Source organism: Parasteatoda tepidariorum, chromosome 8 (genome assembly GCF_982258835.1).
Source record: "Parasteatoda tepidariorum strain Cologne lab strain chromosome 8, Ptep-v5.0, whole genome shotgun sequence".
Lineage (NCBI taxonomy): Eukaryota > Metazoa > Arthropoda > Arachnida > Araneae > Theridiidae > Parasteatoda > Parasteatoda tepidariorum.
Window position 1 is genome coordinate 78,240,077 of NC_141762.1, and position 19,463 is coordinate 78,259,539.

The 19,463-nt window shown below is 31.9% G+C and overlaps 2 protein-coding genes across 4 annotated transcripts; one reads left to right on the plus strand and one right to left on the minus strand.

Annotated features, from left to right (window-relative positions):
* Positions 1-8,027: 8,027 nt before the first annotated feature.
* On the plus strand, positions 8,028-11,182 carry LOC107443918 (uncharacterized). 3 transcript variants are annotated; one of them, XM_043050764.3, is made up of 3 exons: positions 8,028-8,412; positions 9,348-9,460; positions 9,586-11,182. In XM_043050764.3, exon 3 carries the CDS (start codon positions 9,730-9,732, stop codon positions 10,501-10,503), a length of 774 nt encoding a protein of 257 aa, XP_042906698.1. In that variant the 5' UTR covers positions 8,028-8,412; positions 9,348-9,460; positions 9,586-9,729; the 3' UTR covers positions 10,504-11,182. The 3 variants fall into 3 exon arrangements, with proteins under 3 accessions (XP_042906698.1, XP_087025324.1, XP_087025323.1); XM_087169198.1 differs by having other exon boundaries at positions 8,170-8,412; positions 9,348-9,464; XM_087169197.1 differs by having other exon boundaries at positions 8,185-8,412; positions 9,348-9,469.
* Positions 11,183-18,055: 6,873 nt separating this feature from the next.
* LOC147806461 (uncharacterized) lies at positions 18,056-18,802 on the minus strand. The gene has a single exon (XM_087149630.1). The coding sequence runs from the start codon at positions 18,800-18,802 to the stop codon at positions 18,056-18,058; it is 747 nt and encodes a 248-aa protein (XP_087005756.1).
* Between the last annotated feature and the right edge of the window lie 661 nt (positions 18,803-19,463).

The window sequence follows — 19,463 nt, forward strand, 5'->3', positions numbered from 1 at the left end:
GTATATATATATATATATATATATATATATATATATATATATATATATATATATATATATATATATATATATATATATATATATATATAGATGGATATATATATATATATATATATATATATATATATATATGGATATATATATATAGAGAGAGAGAGAGAGCAGACTATATTTAAAATTTTGAAATCAAACATGAAAACTTACTATCTCTGAATTAACACGCCTGAATAAAAGTACTTAAAAAAAAGATTTTTTAAAGTATTTTAATTCTTTACCTTAAAATATGTGGATTTTCGCAATCTGGAAAATATGATCCCAACATGAGTGGTCGAAAATTAGAACCTTTCCGGGTTATTTTCACTTTTTGCATATCTCGTCATATTTTTTGAATGCTTCGAGCGAATCAGTAACTTTTTGCACTTAAATTTGTAAAACTAGTTAATTCAAAGATAACCAAGTATGTAAAAAATTTATTTTTCAAAATTATTATTTTCTAGTTAATTTACAAATGGTCGTAATTATAGTGAATTAAATTTTCACACCATTCTAATATTCGTGGCACGAATGATAAAATACACGCCATATAATATATTCGAATAAGAGCTCAGAATTCCCCCTTTTTAAGAAAACTTAATTTATATATCTCTAAAATAACGATTTAAAAAAAAAAAATCTGTCGAATCACTTGAGACGATGACTATATGAAAAACATCAAAACCAGTTTGATTTCCTGCTGCATCTCAGAGGTGTTTCGAATAATAACCTTTGAACTCCTTTTCTAAAATATAGTCATATAATTTTTAACTTAAATAAGACCTAATTTTACTTAACTCAAAGTATGCTTTTAAAAAAATATCATATGGTAATAGATAAATTGTTGGACAACTAAGTAGGTTTTAACTTTAAGTATAAATTATGAAACCTTAACATTACGCTATCCAGGTCTCTAAAAAATGGATTACATTAAATGATACACATAAATGTGACAGTTAGTAAACAAATGGTTACTATGGTGCAGAAAATGTCTTATAAAATTTTGACATTTTCTAGTTGTCCAACTTCTGCATAATATTGTAATATTCAATAATCTTTCTATTATAATCTTTCATGTCAAGAAAGAATAAGCATTATCTAAATTAAAATATTATTGTGCAAAGTTAGAACTTAGTAGTCTGAAAATAAGTAGCCGTTGTCAGTTTGATATTTTTCATATAGAATGTTAATTTTTCGAAGCTATTTTAAACGAAGAAAAATGAGAATAAAAAACTATCAAAACAATGTGCTATTCTAAAATTAAAAATTTCAACCACATTTCATTACTCAATAATATTCTAAAAGGCAGCTCTGTTCCTTATGGAACATTTTTTTTTAAAAAAAAAAGAAGTAGCTCGTTAAAATTGTGTTAGCTGAACATTTTTAAATTATGAAGTTTAAATAATTTTTGTCAAATAATTCAACTAAATTTTTTAGGTCACGATTTAAACTTTCACAGTATCTCTGAAAGAATATTACTGATCTTTCATAAAAAAATAAGTGCACAGTGAGCAGAAGAAAAAAAAAAAAGACCACCATTAATAACTTTTGATCTAATGATAGGATCTTCACGTTCTAGGACTTAATGGTTTCAAGGGTAACTTCAAATATGCTAATTAATAAGCGCAGACTATGTTTTAAGTTAAGAAATCAGACTCCACAAAAACGTACTTTCACTGAAAAAACATACCTTTTTTAAGACAGATTAAGATTTCTGATCCCTAAGATATGGGGGGGGGGGGTAGCCGCAATCTGGAAAATATGGTCCCAATAGTTTAATCAGGAGAGCGCTCTAAAGTTTAGAACCCTTAAAGTTAATTTTACTTTTTGCATATTTTGTTATATCTCGAGAACTTTTTAATTGAATGGAAATTTTTTTTTTTTTACATATTTATAAAATTCATTTTTCCAAAGATAATTCCATGCATAAAATAGATTTTCGTAAATATTTATCCATTTTTATTATTTTATTTAATAATGGTCGAAAAAATTTTGATTTGTAAGGTATACAGTTTTTTTTAAGGAATATAATTTTACATGGCAAAATACAAAATTTCAGCAAAATCGGTTGAATAGCTCCTGAGAAATTGAATTTCAATAAGTCAGGTTTTCAATATTCAATTTCTCAGGAACTATTCGACCGACTTCGCTCAAATTTTGCATTTTGCTATGCAAAATTATATTCCTTAAAATGATGCAAAAATTGTATACCTTGCAATTCAAAATCTTTTTGACTATTATTAAATAAAATAATAATAAATATTTAATAAAGGTTGTATTTTGCATGGAATTAAAAATTTATCTAGATATAACGAAATACGCAAAAAGAAAAATTTCATAAACTTAAAGAAATCAGTGCTTTGGTTATTGGTAGCACTAAGCCAAGTTCGCCAACAAGTAGAACAACGCCAGGTTGCGATTTAAACAGGTCAACAGCAACTGATACATCTGTGCATCGAATAGGATAATATCGTAAACAATATACAAGGCGATAATTATTAAATAATTATTGTGAGGGTTTCTAAGTTTTATTTGGGTAGCAAAAATATTGACAATAATGTAGAAATGAGATTAATTGGGAAAATATCGCTATAATTTTTACAATGCATGATGATAAACTTCATACTAATTTTTCATAGCTTCTTATGTTAATATTGGTGCAAACTCAAAAGTAGTCACTAACACACATGGTCCTTATAACCGATAAGTAGAGGATGAGATTTTTGGTACCCACAACTGATTGATGCCCCATACGCATATAAATTCGGCATTTCAACTCACATATTTAAAACTTAGATTAGTTAAGTCTCAGTTCTTGGATCTAAACATTAAAAAAAGGAAAAGTTTTTAATTGCAAGAATCTTTTATTAAGGCATAATAATGTTAAGTGAAACTTGTTAGCAAGCTTAAAGCCATTTTAATTACCAATTATGATTTTTTTTTATAACCGTCGTTGAACGGCCACTCAAATTTTCTGGATTTACGATTACTAATGTTCAACGACGTTGCATTGAAATTTTGAACCCAATCCAGAAGACAAGGGAACTCCTAGATCAAGTAGTGGGAGAAATTGCTTTTTGATGGAATTAACCCACATTTGCGTTACATGGAGAAGAAGACCTAGAGTACCTCCCTCGGTTAGCCTGACGGCAAGGGAACTCTAATCCATGATCCGTCTACCACTAAGGATAATTTACGTCAGCACTGTGTTCGGTACAAGCCGTATGCGACATTCGTATCGACCAGCCATTGCTGGGTTTCGAGCCCGGATTACCTCAGTAGGAGGCGAGTGTTCTATCCCATGAACCACCAACGGCTCCACATTTTATTCATTGATTTAAAATTATTTATACCATGGTGGTATTTAAATAAGATATAGTTAAGCAAAATAAAACTTAAAATGAAATAAAACAAACATGGGAAATTTGAGAACATCCAACAGAGGGTAAGTTTTTTCAAGATTAAATAAGAAAAATAATATTTAAAAGTTATAATTAAGGCCCGGATTTTGATGACATTTGGATTTTTGGACATTTTTTGTCTTTTAGAGCATTTTTTTTAGATTTATAGGGCATTTTTCTTTAAATTTTGTGGCGTATTTTGCATTGTAAAGTATTTTTTAAGTTTTTTGTTAATTTTTTCCAATTTTTATTATTTTTTATTATTACACTGGCTTCCAAACAATGAGGAAAATCTCTAGGATATTAACAAGTGAAGCAACATCTTTTTAACGTCTTACTTTAAGACAAGAGACGCTCGTTTACATTTCAAATTATCAAAAAACATTTAATAATCCAATGTAATTCTGATATTTAGTAATATTATGAGATGGAAGTTGTTATATTCATTAAAGTTTCTATACAAAATGAAAATGCTTCGGTGTCAATATATTTTCCTTTTTTTTTTTGTTATTTTGGGATATAAAACATATTTTTCAAACTTTAATGAACGTAGAACAAGTATTGCATTGCTTTATATTTATAAATGACTCATAATAATTTTAAAGAGTAAAACATTGTTTTAGTTCAATATTTTTACTTTATTTAAGGCATTTTCAGCGCAATTTTTACATTTTTAGGGGCATTTTTTTCACTTTTAAAGGGCATTTTTTTCACTTTTTAAGGGCATTAGTTGAGATTTTTGAGGTCATCAAAATCCGGGCTCTAGTTATAATTAAGTCATTTTCTAAAAAAAATTTGAAACATTTTTGAAGAAAATTGAAAAATATGATTTTAGATTTAATTAAGCCGCTAGATTTCGATTTAAATTAATTGAGCCATCACGACTCAGGGATAAATATGTTTTATTTTATATCCGTCGTTGAACAGCTGACCCCAATTTTTGGGTTTACGACATTTATGTTCAACTCTGTAGCCTTGTAATTTTGAACCAATCAAGAAGACAAGGAAACTTCTGAAACAGTACCCCCAGAGGTATTGATTTGTTATGGGAACATGGAGAACTTTACGAGTCGACAGATTTAACGTGCATCAGTCACCATTTTACTACAAGGGGAGTATTCGGCCGGCGGGGATCGAAGCCACTAACTCTTGGACATGGGCCCTGTGCCCTACCAACCAGGCTATCCCGGCCCACTCAGGGATAAATATAGGGACTAAGGACTTCTAACTTTTCGAGGGAGAATTTTGAAAAGCAACACGCTAGTGACAAGCCGATTTTACGCACAAAAAAAGGCGCTCGCATCTTTAAGTCTGTTATTTCTCTGCCCTACTTAAGCATTGCGCGTAATTAGTGTTCATCATTACAAAGCAGAATAATTTAAATTCAAATATATTATATTTTTCTCTGAAAACCAGTATATTATTTTGGATATTGCTTGTAATTTATTTGTTTATTAAAGTTTTAAAATCGAAATCTGCCAAATTTATTTATTTATTTATATACATTTTGACCGCAAATAACTATCTATCTTGCTTGTGAATTGCAATTAATCAAATGCTCTTCTTTTGTAGTTTTAACAAGGAAGAAAGATAAAATAAATCATAATTTATGTAAATATTGCTGCCTTTATAAATGTTTTTTTTTTAGGAAAACAATAATATTTTGCGTTACACGTAAAGGGAAACCGAAGGGAATTCCTGCTAAATGCTTAGTAATCACAATAATAAAAAAAATTATAATAAATCTTTTTTTATATATATATATCCATGACACACAGCCAATCATCTTTGTGATCATAATGAAATGCTCTTCATATTTTTGTAATTTTTAACTCTACTCAGAAATCAAAGTAGCTCGCAATTCAAGCATCGCAGTAAAACCATATTTATGAAAGTTATAAAAATAATTTATTTTAACCAAGATTAAATTGAAATTTAAATGATCAAATTTTGCTTTACACGCAAAAGAAAAATCACGAAGATTTTTTTCAACTTAATTTTACCGGTATTAGGATTCCAGGCAGCTAAATGCTCATGATATCGAAGAACTTATTTTTTAATGATCAATAATTTATTTGTAAATTTTTTTTTATCATCCTTGATACATGGCAGGGGTGGCCGAGCTCCTACATAGTCGAGCCATTTTTCGAAATTTGAAATTTTTCGCGAGCCGCAAATAAATACGTATGCAAAAAGGTATTAATTTTTTTTTTACATAAATTATATTTATAAAAAACATATAAGTAAAAGTACAAAATATGTATATTGAATTTAAATTTAAACACATTTATTTTACTTCTCTTGATAATTCTTTAAAATTTAGTGAATAATTGGAAGCAGCACTTATCAATAATTCTTTGAGATGCTGATTAGTTTATACTGATCGGTGTTTGGATTTCACGAATTTTAAAGTGGAATAAAATGATTCGCATAAGTGCGTTGTTCTGAATATTGAAATAATTCGACAAGCAGCCTTTTATTATTCAGGATACTTTGATTCTGGTACAAATTTCCAAAATTCAGTAATCGACGTCGACATATATTTTAATTGTAGAGCTTGATCTTCTTGCATCTCTATTAATTCTAATTCTCCAGGTGCTTTTTGTGTCATAATTATATTGGAAATGGAAAACTCACCTTGAATTGAACAACATTGCACTTAGTCTTTCATATTTGTTCTCAGTAATTTAAAAGACATTTTGAAATACATACGGAACGATAATAATTTTTAAAAAAAATAATAGCACAAAAATGAAAAGGGAACTCTGGTACATTTATCGAGAGCCACAAATAATCCTTCAAAGAGCCGCATGTGGCTCGCGAGCCGCAGGTTGGCCACCCCTGATATATGGCTTATCTTCTTTGTGAATGTAATGAAACGCTGTTCTTATTTTTCACACTACCAATAAAACAAAGTAAGTCTTAATTTAAGTATCGGAGTATCATCCTATTCATGAAATTCATAAAAATAATTTATTTTAATTAAGATTAAATAGTCGCATTTTGCGTTGCACCCAAAGAAAAAACACAAAAATGATTTTCAGATTGCGGTAATAAAATTCCAGTTATATGTTCACCATTATCTCGATGAAATTATTATTTTTATTTTTTATAAACAACCATTTTTTACTATTATTATCCTTGATAGATAGGGTATTATCTTTCCGAATATAAGGAAAAGCTCTTGATTATTAACTCAACCTAGAAATCAAAATACAATTATATTTATGAAAGCTATAAAGATAACCTATTTTAATTAAGATTAAATTAAAATTATCAAATTATGCGTTACACCGTAAGGAAAATCACGAAAATGGTTTTCAGATTGCTTTTATCGGTAATATGGATTCCAACTAAATGTTCATTATTTTGAAGAAATTATTTTTTAATAATCAGTCATTCTTAATAATGAATCATTTTCTTTTATTGTCCTTGATATATTATCATATTTGTGAATATTACAAAACGCCCTTGTTTTTCATTCAATCCAAAAATCAAATTAACTAACATTTTAAGTATCGGAGTACTACAATCATATTTAGGACAGTTATAAGAATAACTTATTTTAATTAAGATAAAATTAAAATAATCAAATTTTGTGTTACACGCAAAGAAAAACCTCAAAAAATTCTTAGATTGCAGAACGGTAATAGGATTCCTGATAAATGTTCATTATCGCAATGAAATAATTTTTTATAATCAGTAATTTTTTTTATCATCTTTGAGAGATAACCTGTCATAATGTTGTGAAACATTCCTTTAAATTATTAAAACAACCCAGAAATCAGAGTAGCTTGCAATGTAAGTACAGGAGTAACATCATATTTATAAAAGCTATGGTTGTAGCCTATTTTATATAAAATTAACACAGATCAAATTTTGCGATACTTTTTTTTTCCAATGCCCTCCTGGAAAGTGACCTTCGTCATACATGCATTACAGAGCAGATTTGTTGACCACTTTTTCAGGGGCACTAGATTAGGTGGGCCAACGTTGCTTACACAAGGACAGATAGAACAGAGAATGAAGGAACATTCATGCCTTGCCCGAGATTCGAACCCAGAACCTTTCTGATGCAAAGCCATTTCCCTGACCCCTACACAATCCGGTCGGCAAATTTGCGTTACTAGCAAAGGAAAACAGCGAAAATGTTTTTCAGATTTCTTGGCAGAAGTAGGATTCTGTCTAAATTTTCATTATAGCAATGAAATAATTTTTTAATAATCAATCTTTTATTATTATCCTTGATATTTATTAAATTTAATATTTTAGACAGCTTGGATGTCAAAATGTTCTTTATTTTATTTTAGTTGTTTATTTTTTAAAGTACTTAAATTGTATTTTTTTTTAATTATTTCAAGCATTTGAATTTCAGAATGATATTAAAAATTAATTTTTAAGAATATAATATCTTTCTTTAAATTTTAAAATTTACAAATTATAAATCTGTAAAAAGTTTGGAAAAAATGCGTAAAACATCGGTAAAATTTGCGAATTTCAGAATTTTCTGGTACAGAGACAAAGATAGAATGTTATAAATTATTTTTATCTTTTCAATTTATGAAAATCAAATTAAAAAAAAAAGAACAAATTACATTCAATGAAGTTTTATTTAGACAAACTGCTCACTAGGGGGCTGGAACTTTTCTTCTGTGTTATCATCTACAGTTCAAGCCTTAAACCTTGATGTAATGAAATTTGTTAACAGAAATAAGTAGCCTAAAACGTCTGTGGTAATCCATCAATCATCAATTACGACTTGCTTTTCAATAATATCGTATACAAATCATGAGTATATTTTAATATATCTTCTATTTGGTAGCTAAATTCTGGGACTAAACTTATAAATTCTCTTTCTTTGCAACATCATATGTAGACTGGAGCTTTGTGTAATGTATTGACACACTAACTTTGTAAAGAAGCTCGATTTATGACTCCTATTTGAATTATAAAGCTTTGTTAGTTTAGATTTGATATGGTAGGTAAACTTTTTATATTATGAAAAAGTAAATTGTTTTTTTACTCTATCGTCTCTAAAGTGTTTTCTTTGCAAATTGTTCTTAATATTGTAATGGTTTATATTTATTTTGTGATTCGTAAATCCACTCGCAATTTATAATAAAATCCTGCTTGTTAAATTATATGTTTTTCAAGTATAATCTTTTACTCGTTGATAAATTCTGTTTATGATTGTTTGTATACCGTAAGATAAGTTTAAAATTTTTTCCAAGGCCAAAGAAGGAGCTTAATTGCAATTGTCTACAGAACAATACTTTTACTTTAAAATTAAACAAGTAGTCTATGACAAACCGCTCAGTTTTCATTGTAAAGTTATGTGAAGATTCACATCTCATCAATATTTGTTTTGAAATTACAAATTAAAAATACTGAGTTTGAGATAAAATTAGAAGACTGAGAAAGCAAACCAAAAAGAGTTTGAAAAAAAATTTAGTATAAGGCTAAGTTAGTCACTCAGGCTGTTTTAAATTAATTAGTTATTTTGTAATTTTTTGAGGTAAAAAACTTGCTTGAATAAATTATATTTAAAGAAAGATTATATTATTCACTATATTTGTGAATTTATTTATTATTGTTTGTTGTTGTGATCACAAAAAAACTCAGTCTTTTTAAATTTCAAAATTTTGCAGAGATCTGTAGTATAATAAAGATAATTGAAAATTCTAGTACCATAAATGTTCTTTGGGTTTGAATAAAAACATAAATACATTTATAAAGTAACTTTGAATTCTTGAGACATATCTCTTTAAACTTCAGTAGTGGAATTTAATGCCTAAACAAATAAGAAAACATTTTTTTCATTTGAAATTTTGATGTTTAGATTTTGGTGTATATATTTAAAATTAGATTTTGGTATATATATTTGTGAAATATTCATTCCCTCATTTATTTTAGATTTTTATCAAGCAATCTCAGCACTGTTCTAAAAGCAGCTAGAAAATAATGTCCTAACTTGTTGCTCCATAATCAACTTCGTATTTGTACCTTCACCTGCATCAAAAGCTAATGTAAGTAAGGTAGTGTATTTATTCTTTCTTCAAGCGGCATGAGAATTGATTGAAGAAATTTTTTATTTGTTGGCAATTGTTGGCAGCTTTTAAAATAATGATTAACTTATTTCTTTTGCTTTCAGGATCTTCTAATATGGTGTGCCATTATGATATTTTAATCACCAATTACTAAAGCCATTCTGGTATTTGAAAAAAATATATAACATATTTTAAGATTTTATTTAAATCTAGCCTACATTTTTAAGAAAGTGCTCATATATGACAAAATGAGCTTTTCACAACACAATGATTTGTCTACAATTAGTATTGTTGATATTGGTGTAAAACCTTATTCTTGTAATGTATGTAGTAAAGGTTTTTCTCAGAAAAGTAACTTAACTGTTCACAGCCGTATTCACTCTGGGGAAAAGCCCTATTCTTGTAGTATATGTAATAAGAATTTTACAAGAAATAGTTCTTTAACTAGTCATAAACTTAGTCATACTGGTGAAAAACCTTTTTCTTGTAGTGTATGTAAAACTAGTTTTTCTAGTAAAAGTAATTTAACTGTTCATACTCGTATTCATACAGGTGAGAAACCTTATTCTTGTAGTTTATGTAATAAGAGTTTTTCAGCTAAAGGTGATCTGTTTACTCATGGTCGTGTTCATACAGGTGAGAAACCTTATTCTTGTAGTGTATGTAATAAGAGTTTTTCCTTGAAGAATCATCTAGCTGTCCACAGTCGTATTCATACCGGTGAGAAACCTTATTCTTGTAATGTATGTAGTAAAACATTTTTGCGTAAATTTTCATTAATTAATCACCAACGTATTCATACTGGTGAGAAACCTTATTCTTGTGGTGTATGTAAAAAGAAGTTTTCTCGTAAAGAAACTCTAACTGAGCACAGTCGTATTCATATTGGGGAGAAATCTTATTTTTGTAACGTATGTAATAAAGCTTTTCTGCATAAATTTTCATTAACTTATCACAAACGTGTTCATACTGGAGAAAAACTTTTTTCCCATAGTATATGTAATAATAAAAGTTTTTTATGAAAAATAGTTTATTTATTCTCAGTTGCTTTTATTGAGTAGAGAGCCTCATTTTTGTAGTGTATGAAGCAAGGAGTTTTCCTTGAAGGAAAATATAATTGTTCAGAATCATGTTCATATTGATGTGTAACCTAACTCTTGTAATACGAGAGTAAACTCGAAAGTTAGTTCCGTTTAATGGCACAAAACCGAAACAATTATTTTTATGTAACCTTTATTTGATAATAAACTACAACAGTTGGACTATTTTTCGACGTGGATGTTTCGATCATAACTCAAAGGTTTGGATGGCATCGGAAAAGAACCGTGCTACCTGCGATTGTAACCAGGGTAGCAACATTGAATCCAATGGGTGGCAATGGATCTAATATCGTCATTGTCGGTGATATATTATCTCAGTAATTAATAAAATACAAAATATTTGAAAAATTTCATAAAATAAACAAAAAAGTTAAAAAATAAATTATGATTCAAGTGAAATGTAATAGTTGTTTGTTCAATTTTCAGTGAAAATTTTCATCATGTTTTTTCCTAATGTCTGAACATTTTGAATAACTGTTAAAACATTGTTAAGTGGTTAAACATCAAAGAGTGAACCGATACACCCAAGCGATTAAACTGTTAAAAGATTTGTATGTATTTGTATCTTGCATTTAGAATAAATGTTTTTTCGTACCCTGGACATTGTGCATTATAGTAAAAGCATTACACAATTCAATATTTTTTTTTTGGTAATAACTCACTTCAAAATTGTAATAAATCGGTACAAATTTTTTAAAAAATATGCTATACGTGTGCTCTTAAGTGCTCATATCTTGGCTTTTTTATTGATAGTAATGTCTCTGCTCCCATTCTGTGTCCTCTTGTTGTTTAAAAACGAATTCCTTTGCGACTACTGTAAAAATTAAGACAAGTCTTCGGAAATATTAAAAAACAGAAATGTTTTTAAAGTTTATTTGTTGTATATTTTTTAAAGCTGTAGTATACTTTTTTCCTTTATGTATTAATTACTGTGACTGATCTATATGGATTGCGTCTTTAAAACGATTGCACTTGCACAAATTTCTCCATTATTATGCTTTGAAAAGGAGTTAAGTAATCTATTTAAATATTAACATAATCAATTTTTATATTCAAGGATACTTAACCGAATATAATCAATAAGAAGTTTTCTAAAAGTGGAACTTCCGGCGTGTTCTTCCTATAATTTTATACATATTTACAAAGCTAAGTGTGAACAGGCTGGATATTCTAAAAAGTTTGGCTTTCAGCCTTAATTAATTTATAAAATTTTTCAAAGAGTTATATTTAATAAGCACAAAAACTTTAGTTGATCTTAAAATATTAGAAACAATCAATAAATAAAATTAATGATTTGCTATCTTTTGAGTTATCGCTCATTTTGGCTATTTATTTTCGAAAAATTCTCTTTGTGAGATTATTTTATTTTTTAATCTATTCAGGGCTGATTGTGCTCCGGAAAAAATCCGGATTTCCGGAATTTTTGCTAACAGTGATCCGTAAGTTTCCGGAGATCGGTGGTCCAGACGTTTAAAAAAATCATTGATCACAGAAGTTTCCGGAATTCAAAGGTGGAACTTAAAAACACAGTTTATTTTATTTGTTTGTAAGAGAGAGCCAGAGAGATACTTTATAAGCTTATATTCATGATTAATATTCATTTTTTTATCAGTAAATAGTTGTTATAATCATAAACTCAAGAAAGAAAGACATATTTGTAAATTTTAATTACTTCTCCTGGTCATCATAGGTAAAATTTTAAGTAAACTAAGAAATATTAAGAAAAAGGAAAAAAAAACCTTGTTTAAATTATTTTCAATTTAAACTGTTTTTTTTTTTTTTTTTTTAAACTCAAGAAATTTTCCGGAATTTTGACTTGGGCTCACAATCACCCCTGATCTATATCACTCTAAGTATTGAAATAATTAGGAAGGTAATACTCTATAAAGAGATAAATCCTGCAATAGATAAATACAACTGGCTACGGTCAGTGTGCGGGTGGGTGACCACTTGGATCAGTCTGCGTAGGGACCGAGGGTGTGCGGTATTGATCCTCGTTAAACTGTGCTACCATAAAGTGCTCGACTTCGCGCGCAGGTCGTCGTGCTACCGAAGCGGGGGTGCCATCCCCTCCGCAGAGGATCAAAATTGTGATGGCATGTCTTCGGATCATCCTCCTGGATGTTTCCCAGACCGTCGCCAATAGCCCATTGTGCAGCTCTAGTGCGACGTAAATTAACAACAACAACCTTGTTTAACCGGGATTTTTTTGTTTTTGTTTCAAAGTATGATATTTAACAGTTATGTAAAAGAAATTAAAGGTGCAAAAGTTGGGACTAACGTTTAAAAATGTTTGTATTTTGCAAACAAATTTCCTCCCAAAATTTTTGCTATAAGAAACCATTTGCATAATATTTCTGTATCTATATCCAGAATTTCAATAGTTTATATACACTAATAATAATGCATAGTTTTCGTTTTTTTTTCTATCTTTCTAATGATACCTAGATCAATGACCCCTAAATATTAGCTGTTCTGTTAAAAAGTTAAAGACATTAAGTACATATGAGCCACCTTCTCTAGTTACGTCATTTCGTCACATTTAGTCAAATTTTAAAATCTCTTATAGTTTTGATCCAAAAAATATGAAACAATTATTTTAGCCCTTTCCACAAGTCTAATACCCCCCCGCCCCCTCCAAAAGGAACATCCTGAAATTCTTAACTTAGTGATCGGATTTTCACGTAATGGAACTCAATCTTATTGATTCAAAGACGTGACCTCAGATATGCTGATTAGGGGCCGTTCAAAAAATACGTACATCCCGAAGTGGGGGGGATTTGCTATTTTGTACGATGAAGAGTGGGAGGTATTATGCAAAGTACGTACATTATAAGCATACACCAAATTTAAATTTGACATTTTCAAGATAAAGTTGGGTGTTATTGTTTAAATAATTTAAATGAATAAATTATTTTAAATAAATATTTAATTTTATTTAAAGCATAATTATTTTAATTTTTATGAAAAAGGGGGGTAGACTAATAAAATGTACGTACTCTAAGGGGAGGGGGAGTAAGACCTTATGTACGGTAATGTCCAAACGGAGGAGAGGGGGAAAATTTCACAATTTTTGTGAACTTACTTTTTGAACGGCCCCTTAGACGATATTATAAGTTATTAAATCAGACACAACGCACTTTAACTGAACAAACATACCTTACTCTTAAAACAAAACAGACACAACGCAAGGTCTGAATAGTTTTGACAAGAGAACGTTTAAGAGTTTAGACTCCTGAATGTTCATTTTACTTTCTGCGTATGTCGCCATACGTAAAAGTATATACGCCACACGTAAATACGCATAGCGTAGTTGTGTTCCCATACTAAGTAAAAAATAAAGTCGTGCTCTTTAAATTTGATTTCTCAGGAGCTATTCGATGAATTTCGTTTAAATTTTGCCTTTAAAAATTATATTATTTAAAAGTGACACCGTGGATTGATCGGAAAGACGCGGTTCCCAGTAAAATACCGAAGGCAAGCATTACTGGCTACGATCAGTAAGCGGGTGGGTGACCACTTTGATCAGCTTGTGTAGGGACCTAAGGTATGCGGTATCGGCTCTTGTTAAACTGTTCTGCCGTAAAGTGCACAACTTCAAGCGCAGGTGGTCGGGATACCAAAGCAGGGGAGCCATCCCCTCTGCAGAGGATCAAAATTGCAATGGCTAGTCTTCCTACCATCCTTAGGGATGTTTCCCAGACAGTCGCCAATAGCTATTTGTGCAACTCTAGTGCGACGTAAATAAAGTACCTACCTACCTAAATTTTGACTATTATTAAATAAAATAATTAAAATTTTAAATAATTATTAAAAATTCATTTTTCCGTGAAATTATCTTTGGAATATTTCGATTCACTTAAAAAAATCACGAGATATGGTGCACCAAACTATTAGGACCATTATTTCCTAGATTGCCAATACCCCTCATACATTGAGGGTTTAGCGCGTGTGTTCATTTATGCTGGAGAATGATAGTCCATTCAAACGATGATATTAAACATATAACAGATTTAATGAATATAAGTAACTACAGTGTAGTTAAACATAATTGTAATACAGCTTCAGAAATCACGCGAAGGAAATAGCGAGAGTCTCTAGCGTCAGAGCTGATCGTTGAGATCCGCCATCGTCAGGTGCTCGAGCAGGAATGAATAGTGGCGTTCCCCCTGGTAGAGGTGAGGAAAAGGAATGACGTCACACTCCTTGGTATCGCCATCTGTTGATGGTGGTTGATACTAGTCGCTACAGGAGCCTCCCTCTAAACGACGGAGTCGCTGTCACAAGTCTAGTCTCTGTGGGCTTTTTACTATTCGGCCTGCACGTGTCTTCCGGGTGGGATTTGTAGGAGGTGCAAATGTGACACGTTTGGTTACAGGCTTGGGAATAGTCTGGTCTAGGTTCTCCTCGGGTAGTGGAAAGGTCTCGTTGTCTAAAAAGTCCTGGTTGAGGAGGTAAGCAGGCTTCACTCTATCGATACTGACAGTCTTTGTTTTACCTTTGACGGAAATGGTGAAGAATTTATCTAGTCTTTTTAGAACCAGGAAGGGACCATCGTACACCGGTTGCAAAGGCTTCCGCTGGGCGTCGTGCCGGAGGAAAATGTGGCTGCAGGTGGCAAGGTTCTGAGGGACATAGACATTCCTCTGGACTCCATGTCTGGAGGTAGGAGTGGGCTTTACCTTTTCCATGGTACTCTGTAGCCTCCTTGTGTAGGCATCTGGAGGTTCGCCTGTGTTCTCTGAGAGAATTTCGTTTGGCAGGCGAAGTGTTTGGCCGAAAACCATCTCGGCTGTCGTGGCCTGAATATCTTCCCGGAAAAAGGTGCGAAGTCCCAGCAAAATGGATGGTAAACATTCCACCCAATCGTCAGTCAAACATGCACGTAGAGCTTGTTTTAGTTGCCTGTGTTGTCTTTCAATAAGACCGTTTGATTTTGGGTTATACGCGGTTGTATGAACATGGGTTATGCCGAAAAAATTATTAAACGAATGAAAAAGATTTGATTCGAATTGCGCTCCCTGGTCGGTTACGATTTTTCTTGGTACACCGTAGCGCGACATCCAGTGCGTATATATAGTTTTCGCACAAGTTTCGGCAGTTTGGTCGGATACGGGGATAGCTTCAAGCCACCTGGAAAACCTATCGATAATCGTTAAAATGAATCTACAGCCTTGAGATAAAGGAAGTGGTCCAACGAGATCTATATTGATTTCTGAAAATTTTTCGGATGGCACTGAAATATTTTGAATAGGGGACCTAGTGTGCTTGTGCACTTTAGATCTTTGACACTGAATGCAAGTTTGAACAAAGTTAGCAACATCTTTTTTAATATTTTTCCAAAAGAATCGCTCAGTCAATAATTTAACAGAAGCTTTAACACCAGGGTGGCATAAAGAATGAAAAGAATTAAATACACATAAACGAAAAGGTTCGGGGACATAAATACGTTGTTTCCCGTTTTTGGTATTGACGTACAGGTTTAGTCCGTGTTCGGGAATGTATATTTTTTCTATGCTCAAACTATCAGCTTTGGGGTCGTTTATTAGTTCTCTTAACTCTAAATCGTCGTTTTGATACTGAGCTAAAAGATTGTAATCGATTTTCGCCGTACTTATGGATTCAGAGTAGATTCGCGACAAAGAATCAGCCGGGGCATTTAGACGACCGGGTAAGTACCTGATGTCAGTTGTAAATTCACTGATGTAGCAAAGATGTCTTTGAATTATCGGAGCTGCTTTTTCCAATTTTTGATTAAAAGCGTGCGAAATCGGTTTGTGATCAGTAATCACTGTTAAAGCGCGACCCTGAATAAAATGTCTGAAATATTTGATTGACAAGTAAATCGAAAGAAGTTCACGTTCGTACGTGCTTTTTACGGTTTGAGCTCTGTTAAAAGCAGTGCTATAAAATGCTAGAGGTTTGAATTTATCTAAAAGTTGTTTTGGATCAAGAATCTCATTTTCTATAGACCGATCGTCAAGTTCACAAAGTGAAGCACCTGCATGTGTAGCACTGGCATCAGTTAACAAGAACAAATGAGAATCTGGCCTTGGGTGAGCTAATAATGTAGCATTTGCTAAAGCGTTTTTCACATCTTCGAATGCTTTTAGCTGTTCACTAGATAAGTCTATACTCTTTTTTGGTTTGTATTTGCCCTTAAGTAAGTTATGTAAAGGGGATAAGATTGCGGCGCAATGCGGTATAAACCTTCTATAGAAAGTAATAAGGCCTATAAATCGTTTTAATTGTTGAAGGGTACGCGGGGCTGGGAAACTTTTTACAGCTTCTACTTTATCTGATAGAGGCTGAAGCCCTTCGCGTGTTATTTTAAAACCTAAAAATGACAATTCATGGACGCCTAATACGGATTTCATGGCATTCAAGATTAACCCGTACTTCGAAAGTCTTTCAAAAATTATTCTTAAGTGCTCTTCGTGTTCGGCTTCTGAATTACTGTATACTAATAAATCGTCTAAATAGCAGAAGACAAAGGGGAGGCCGCGTAAAATGGTATCCATAAACATTTGATATGATGATGCGGCTCCCTGCATTCCAAAATTTAGCCGCGTAAATTCGTATTTACCTAACGGACAGACGATAGCGGTTTTATGCTGGTGAGCCTCGTAAACTGGAATTTGAAAATAGGCTCGAGTCATATCAAGTTTACTGAAAATTTTGCTACCAGCTATCTGATTGTTTACATCTTGGATGTGCGGGACGGGATATAATTGGGGATTCGTGATTTTATTTAGCATTCTATAGTCACAGGTCATGCGAAAAGTGCCCGCTTTATTTTTGACTATATGAATCGGTGAACTATAGGGTGAATTACTCGGTTTTATAATACCTAATTCTAAAAGGTTCTCGATTTCTTTTTTTACAAATGTATATTGTTCTGGGTTTAGTCTGCGTGATTTACACTGAACTGGAGCGTGATCTCCTGTTTCGATATAGTGCAAAACATCGTGCATAGGGGGATCGATTTTAGGGTTAAAAGGTCTCGTTAACGAAGGAAATTGTTTTAAAATATTGCCATATTTGTTTAGATTAACAACAGTAGAGATCGAATGGAATAACGAATCTCGAAAAATTCCTTTGGTGCTAAGTTCGGTAAGAGGGTCAGTTAAACAAAGTTTTTTAAAATCGATTAAAAGTTGAAAATGACTCAAGAAATCTGATCCTATTATCGCGTATTTTGTTTTAGCCAAAATGAAACGCCATGTGAATTTTCGTCGCAAACCTAAATCGACAGAAGTTAATTTAGTGCCAGCGTTTGGTATAAGTTCGCCGTTTGCGGCATACAAATTAAATTCGTTGCTATCTTTAATTTTATTTGGGTTAGAATGCGGTAGAATACTGATTTGGCTTCCACTATCGATTAAGAAATAAGTACCGCTTATAGCATCTTTTACAAAAAGACGACTTTTATTGTTATGCAAATGAACGGCGTGCGTCTCGTCAACCGTTCGCGTTATTCGTTTTTTGAATCATTTACGTAGCTAGGAACAAAATTACAGGGGCTTCTACATCTGCGTGCCTTATCTTTAAATTTTTCATGATAAAAACACATGCCTGAATTATTCTGTACGCGGCGGGGTGTGTTAGATCGGTTTCTACCTTGATATCTAGTTCTGGATTTACTTCGAGATAATCTATCGACTTTAATTGTGAGCTCTTCAATTTTGCTGCTTAATGCTGCAATAATAGGGTCGGGATATTTTGAAACAGCGTGGGTCTCAAATTGCTGTGGATTCGATAGAGCAATTATTTGATCTGCCTGTCTTGCTAAAGCGTCTAACGGTTCGTTAGAAATCGCAAGTATACCTTGCACAAAATTAGGCAATTGATTGAGAAACAAAGTTTTTAAAAATTCATCCGATAGCGCATCGTCTGCTAATTCTCGCATACGTCTGAGCAAAGTTGTGGGTTGTTGGTTATCCAACTTCAGTTGTGATAACAAAGTTTTAATTTTAGTCTGCTTAGATTGCGAAAATTCAGCGATAAGAGTTTGTTTTAGTTTTGCGTAAGTACGGTCGTTAGAAGTCGGATCTAGTAGCGGTCTGACTAATTTTAATTCCTCGGGTCCGAGGGATCCTATAACTAACTGAAATTTAGTTAAATCATCGTCGATTTTATTTAAGAAAAACGTGGCCTCTACATTAGCAAAATATAGATCGGGTTCTTTACTCCAGAAACTGGGCATTCGGATGCCTGCCATGTTTGAATTTGTCACGTGTAGCTTAAGACTAAAGGTTATTCGAAAACAAAAATACACCTAAATTATAACTAAATAAAAGCTCTACGAGATGCCTGACAAACAATCAAGTAAAATGAAATACCACTGACCTGTTATTTTTGTAATCCTTGGCCGATTAACATAGGTTGCGTGTTCAACTCCGGGTCACCATCTTTAGCGCGTGTGTTCATTTATGCTGGAGAATGATAGTCCATTCAAACGATGATATTAAACATATAACAGATTTAATGAATATAAGTAACTACAGTGTAGTTAAACATAATTGTAATACAGCTTCAGAAATCACGCGAAGGAAATAGCGAGAGTCTCTAGCGTCAGAGCTGATCGTTGAGATCCGCCATCGTCAGGTGCTCGAGCAGGAATGAATAGTGGCGTTCCCCCTGGTAGAGGTGAGGAAAAGGAATGACGTCACACTCCTTGGTATCGCCATCTGTTGATGGTGGTTGATACTAGTCGCTACAAGGGTATAAGGAATCCAAATTCCATAAGAAAAAAAAAGGTTATGCTTATTTGGAGAAAGTATGATTTTGTGTCGGATTTCTTAAAGTATATGGACTAATTAATTAAATATACATTGGAGGTCCCGAACCATTAAAATTGAGTCCTAGTATATGAAGATTTA

Coding starts and splice junctions, on each gene's coding strand:
- LOC107443918 (XM_043050764.3), top strand. CDS start 9,730: ATGAGCTTTTCACAACACAATGATTTGTCTACAATTAGTATTGTTGAT.
- LOC147806461 (XM_087149630.1), bottom strand. CDS start 18,802: ATGGCAGGCATCCGAATGCCCAGTTTCTGGAGTAAAGAACCCGATCTA.